The sequence below is a fragment of the Pygoscelis adeliae genome, unplaced genomic scaffold (assembly GCF_000699105.1).
Source record: "Pygoscelis adeliae isolate BGI_AS28 unplaced genomic scaffold, ASM69910v1 Scaffold21, whole genome shotgun sequence".
NCBI lineage: Eukaryota > Metazoa > Chordata > Aves > Sphenisciformes > Spheniscidae > Pygoscelis > Pygoscelis adeliae.
This window is the reverse complement of record NW_008824243.1, coordinates 3,880,630-3,886,539: the sequence shown is the minus strand read 5'-3', so window position 1 is coordinate 3,886,539 and position 5,910 is coordinate 3,880,630. Positions and strand designations below refer to the sequence as shown.

General features: G+C 34.7%; 1 protein-coding gene across 1 annotated transcript in view; it reads right to left on the bottom strand.

Moving 5' to 3' along the window:
* NMU (neuromedin U) overlaps positions 1–5,910 on the bottom strand; it is a 13,438-nt gene that overhangs the window by 4,027 nt on the left and 3,501 nt on the right. Inside the window, exons 2-6 of the mRNA XM_009335141.1 lie at positions 5,443–5,490; positions 5,285–5,344; positions 4,714–4,743; positions 4,557–4,607; positions 2,416–2,490 (exon numbers count right to left, since the gene is read on the bottom strand). Of these exons, the coding sequence (XP_009333416.1) occupies positions 2,416–2,490; positions 4,557–4,607; positions 4,714–4,743; positions 5,285–5,344; positions 5,443–5,490 (264 nt within the window). The remainder of the gene's footprint in view (positions 1–2,415; positions 2,491–4,556; positions 4,608–4,713; positions 4,744–5,284; positions 5,345–5,442; positions 5,491–5,910) is intronic.

The window sequence follows — 5,910 nt, the reverse complement described above, 5'->3', positions numbered from 1 at the left end:
ATAAAGGCTGCTTTCTATAAAATGCAATTCAATTCAGAGCTGTTTTAATTGTTTCCTTAGATTTATATGAATATTTTAAAATGGCTATATTCTGTATGTGTTGGCCACATCATTACTTCATAATCGATAACATCTCAATAGCAGATTAAAGACTACTGCTTATCACAGTGCAGAATGGTTGGAATTCTAACTGTGGCTATTTCCATGTAACACCAGTTAAGAGTACAATAATACAAGTAACAGGAGACAGATCTTTTAAAAATTAGCCAATTGAAAAGATGACTAAAGAAACATATAATACTCATCATCATTCACTCATTTCTACTTTAAAAATCTGATGAAAATAAGGTACCTTACAAAAAGAAGCTGGATAAAATGTTTGCCTTTTGCCACAAAGTTCTATCAGCCTGCTCTGGGCTCATTCCCAAACACTATGGCATTTTTTTGTCTGGGTTTTTTTAATTTCCTTTGGAAGAAATATTCCCAAGCACTATGCTAAAAAAAAGGTCTTTTTTATATCAGTATACCTTTACGCTTTATATCAGATAGCTAGTATAATTTTTAATTTTTTTTATAAGGATTTGTAGAGTATGGATTTTGACGTTTCTTTGATGTAAAAAATAAGCCTTTAAATTGTTTGTCATATGATGGCTTGACAGCTCTTAAACAGAAACAATTTATTAAATTTCATTTGTGAGTTGTTGTAAGTATAGTGACTCTAAATATGTGTATATATATATACACACAAGACATGATCTGACTGATATACTCTGTAGAGTTTGGTATTATTATTACTTGGAAAAATATCCTTATAGTTTCTTTTTTGAGCCCACTATAAATAAAGCTGCCATGAAGAGGCTGAAATGTGTTGGAATATGCCAAACATGCTACAAATTTTAGGTTACTGTCTGTTAATTAATGTATTCTATATCCATTAATTATGCCATCAATGGAAGTAAATTCAAGATATTGACGTATTCTAGCAAAAGGACTTTATTGGATTTAAAAGGCAGTTTGTTTTCACTTACAGCAATTTTGTGTTCTTGCATTTATGCTTTCCTTCCCATTCTTTGTCTTAGTTGACACTTATGTTCATTTAAAAGCACAAAGAGCAATTCCAAGAATATTCTTTGCCAGTATATAGGTCTGATAGCACAAATACAGTTCATGTCAATGTCATCACAGAAGGTAAATTTTACCCTGTATTTTCCTTTCAGATGTGTAGTGGATTGAAATTTTCATAACAATTTTAGTCCATGAGAAGATGTACTAACTCTTTAAGTTCTTATACGTGGCCAGGTTCTGCCTTTGGATAAGAAAAATGTGATTCAGGGCATATCATTGGGATTATGCAGTGATCTGAAGAGAGGGGTAGATAGTATTACCAACCACAACCATGACTCAATGAAACCTGACACACATAATCATAGGATTAGGAGTTCATTGAAAATTTGGGAGTTAACAACACAGCCTTTATCTGGATTAATAAAGGAAAAGTCTTACTTATGGGGATGCTTATCTGATTTTTAAGTATCACATTCATACTCCTAATTTAACTTGCATATTAGTGAATATAAGGCGTCATATCAATGACCCTGAGGAATAACCAAGCTGAGGTCAATGTAAAACAGGAAGAATCTGGGTCTTAGATTTTGGTATACTTTATTATACAGGAATCTTCGGTAATCTTATAGAGGAAGATTCTTATATATCAGACTGCATTTTTCTCTTCTTTCCATAGCTCCATTAAAGGGATGGACACTTCTATCCATCTGCTTTTTGACTTTTGAAATTTTATTTGCAGAAAATATACCAAATTTTTTTGATATTTTGGAAAAAATGGAGCTATTTCTTTCTATGTGAAACTTTTGTTCCAAAACACACTATTTTTCTATGGAAAATTAATTCCACAGAGAACTTTCTTATCTGCACCTTAAGTTAAACAGTAAATTGCCTATAAACTACTTAGAAATTTTTAGTGCCGTAAGTCATAAATAATATATGTGTAAGGACTAGATATGGTTTGAATTCCAAATTGGGGAATAAAAGACTCTCCCTAGAAAAATATAAGTGAACTGAAATATAACAGTACTGACAAAATTTAAAGTACTTTTCTTTCTATAAAAGAACTAACAGATCCATTTTGAAACATAGGCTTTGTGTTCTACCACTGTTCTGTGTTAGGCATATATTACTTCAGTGGTTTTTGGTTTTAAATATTAAATATCAGCAGGACTGTTTTTCACTAATTTAAGAATATAAAACCCTCACATTTCTAATGAAAATACACTAGTGTGATAGTAAATCTTGAAAATAAAAGTGTTATGGGCAGAAAGGTCTACAAGGACATTTTTAGAAGAGCTAATGAATCACAAAATGTGAGAATGCAAGCATGCAGAGTTTAAGATTACATACGTCCACTTTGTATCTCTTCAGTCTTCTCTCATTAAGCTGGGGAACAAGTTGCAGCAAAGGATGCAGGACAGACGACTGAGAGGACACGAACACAGACACATGAGCAACAATGAAATTTGGACCTTATGATGCAAAAAAAGTCTCTTCCCACAGTATTGACTCATGGACCAAACATGCACTAGAAAAGGACTGAAGATGTTAATTGAGAAACTTTTTTTTTTAACATTCTGACTTGACAACAAACAGGTACCAACATTTAAATTTACACTATGAATGTGACTCTCAGAGCGATGGAGGGAAAAGCTATGCATCCTCACCTTTACTCATTGAAAGTTCAGAACTGTTTACAGACTTCTTGCCCAGGCAGTTGCAATTATTCAGACTTTGATCAGCCTCTGTGAGTGGTACAGAGAATATTTCCATATGGTACTCCTACTAACATTTCTACGATTATCTGCTGTGGAAGTTAGCAGCTTCAATCTCTGTTGTACTGAAAAGTTTATTTTACTTCAAAATGACTTAAATCCCAGCAAGGATTTTTTTTTTTCCCCCCCCCCTCTAGAAAACAGTGTGCAGGAGGGATCCATTCTCAAGTAAAATTTGTAAACATGGCACTAGTCATTCTACCTAAAAGACGAGCTCCAATCATGAAATTCCTTGTGTTCAACAAGACTTCATGCTTGCAGACAGCCTGGTTAAGCACAGTGGCATTGTGTGCAGCGTAAGTGCCCCCTAGCAAAACACAACCATGTGGGCTCGTGGAGAGAGGTCCACAGTGAGAAGCAAAGTAGAAAAAACTCTGTTCCATCAACCAATTTAAACCTTCAACTCAGGTAAACGTAATTTAAAAAATAATGTATTTTCGATACAATACTTCTTAGGAAAGTAATACAACAAAGAGAATTATAACATATGGAACTACTAGAGTTACCAAAGTGTTAATGTACTTAATCAGTAAAATGAACTTGCCTACTTGCAGCCAATTTTGCACTGTCTGCCTAAGGTAGGCAATGTGGCATCGTAATAGCTAAAAAAGAAGAGGTCTGACGTGTAACGGAGGAGTTAAAGGGCAGCCCAGCTGGCCACTTGGGCTCTGTCTTGCAGTCAGTGGACAGAGGTTAATAAAGCCAAAGAATGATGGATCTCACCTAAGTTAGTATCTCTGAGAACTGGGCTAGAAAATAGTCACCTGAACAGCCAAACCAGAAGTGAGAAAGCAGTAATCTCTGGGGGCAGGCAGGGGTAAAGGTATTCAGGATGGGGACGAAGGGGGATGCAGTAACATCTGAGCAGCAGAAGAAATAGCTCATTTCACTGTGCCCTGGTTACCATTAAAACCTCCAGAGCAGCTCTGTCATGAAAACACTGACCCCAATACCATCAATATCACTTTCTAGGAAATATACCACATATTTCTGAAGAAATGTAAAGAACAAGGCAAAAATGGACATTTACATATAAGAATGATTGTTAAGAAATGAGAAAAAATGAATATGTTTAATTTTCTCAAAATCCTATCATGCAGAGAAAAAAAAACACATAGATGCACAGAAATAACAGATTATGTTTGCACTTTAAAAGCAAGAATGGATCACACATAGTTTGGCTTTTGTTGTTGGCTTATGAGAATATTTTTATAGCAACAATACTAGGCTATTTTTAAAATCATATTTTTCATTTAAAACATAATCCAAAATCTGAGTGACACTTAAATACTATTTTGCCTGATAAGTATTTATGACATGCACAAATAAATTAACAATTTAATTACTAAAAATTAATTAAGAGTTCTTGATATTTATGGTCATGTTCTCAGCTTCTATAAATCCACATTGTTTCACTGCACATGTTATGTTCCAGTACCGGAAACAAGCATTTAATCTTATTCTTAAATGTTGTAACTACCAGAAGCAGTAGATTAAGAAGCAGTTGGGATTCTATGAGTGTTTGGTTGTTTTTTTGCACACTTGGACAGTATTGATGATCCTCTCCTATGTTATTAAACACATTCTATATCTTAAACACGAAACTGCCAGTTTTGAGCTTGCTATACAGTTGGAGAGACTACTGCAAAAAGGAACGTTACCTTGTTTTTACGTACAAGCACACATGTACTCACAAGGAGGTGCTATGCCACTTACCATGACGTCTGAGTTGCCTGAGTCATGAGTCTTAGAATAATGAAATAAGAACTGTTCAAAAAAATTAAAAGTGGGGTTTTACTACAAAACAGGGCAAGGGTGTTATGATTTTCTTGACAATTTTAGTGTGACCATAAAACATACATAGAAATCTTACCCTTTTGGTGTTGTCTTTTTCATCTAAACCCTGTAAGAATAATAATCAGTAGAGAAGCTTTTATTTGTTACAAAAAAAAAAAAAAAAAGACCAATGGGCAATTTTGATTACATTATAAACTTTTCAGTACTGGCTTGGAATATCGACTTCCTTGACAGATACATTACACGTCTTTGCTTATCAAAGTAACTACTCTTTTCAAGCTCTGTAGAGAGCATTGATTACTCACCACTAGAAGAGTAGATGGGTTTAGCGGATGCTCCTTTGTATAACCCTAGACTCTCTAAGTAAATTTCTTTCTCCATCAAGAGCTCAACATTTTTCTAATCTAGAGCAATAAAAACACCTGAAACCTTGTATCCAGCCTGGAGATTATTTTCCAAACACTGGAGTCTCCCTGTTGTCTTTAACAGGTGTTGGGTTAGGACACATACATTTCAGAGTAAGAACTGATAGTATTACTTCCAGCACTGAGTGACACTTCAGATACTGGGTCCTCAGAGTTCATTGTAGACACTGGCACACAGAGATCAGGCTTCAGAAATGCTAAGTAGTCTTTTGTGTGTGTTACCTGTGGTTTCTGGAGAAATCCCATGACCAGAAAACAAAGTTCTTCCAGCACACTGGACGCCTAATGCAAAGAAAACATGAACTCAGATATCACACTTCCAATCCTACTGCATATAATGAATAGTATCAAAATAATAAAGTAACCTCTATCTGACTCACCTGAGGTTGAGAATCTGTGGACAGGTAGGCAGAACACGCATCGTCTATCTGTAAAAGTTCATACAGTCCTTTTTTAAGAAGTCAGATTAATAAAAACAAGTAAAATATGTATATTTTCAAGAACAGTTCAGTGCAGCCAAAGGTATGGCAAGCTTGCCCACCATAAGGAACTCTTATAGGTACATTCATGAAATCTTTTGTATTCAAGGGGGAAAAAAGCCCTTAACCAAATAAACAAATTTATACTTGTTTGATCACAATGAACACATACATATCTGGGTCCTTTATGCTCTTACCCCACTCACATCCCTCCTATTTGTAACCTTCTCAGACTAAGTCATATTCTAAATTATGTTTTTAAGCATCTGGGGTACGAACTATGAACTTACATCTCTTCTGTGATATCTTTGGATTATACAAAACTGCAAAGAAAATGACAAAACTAAAGCAAGTGATTCAAAGAGCAGT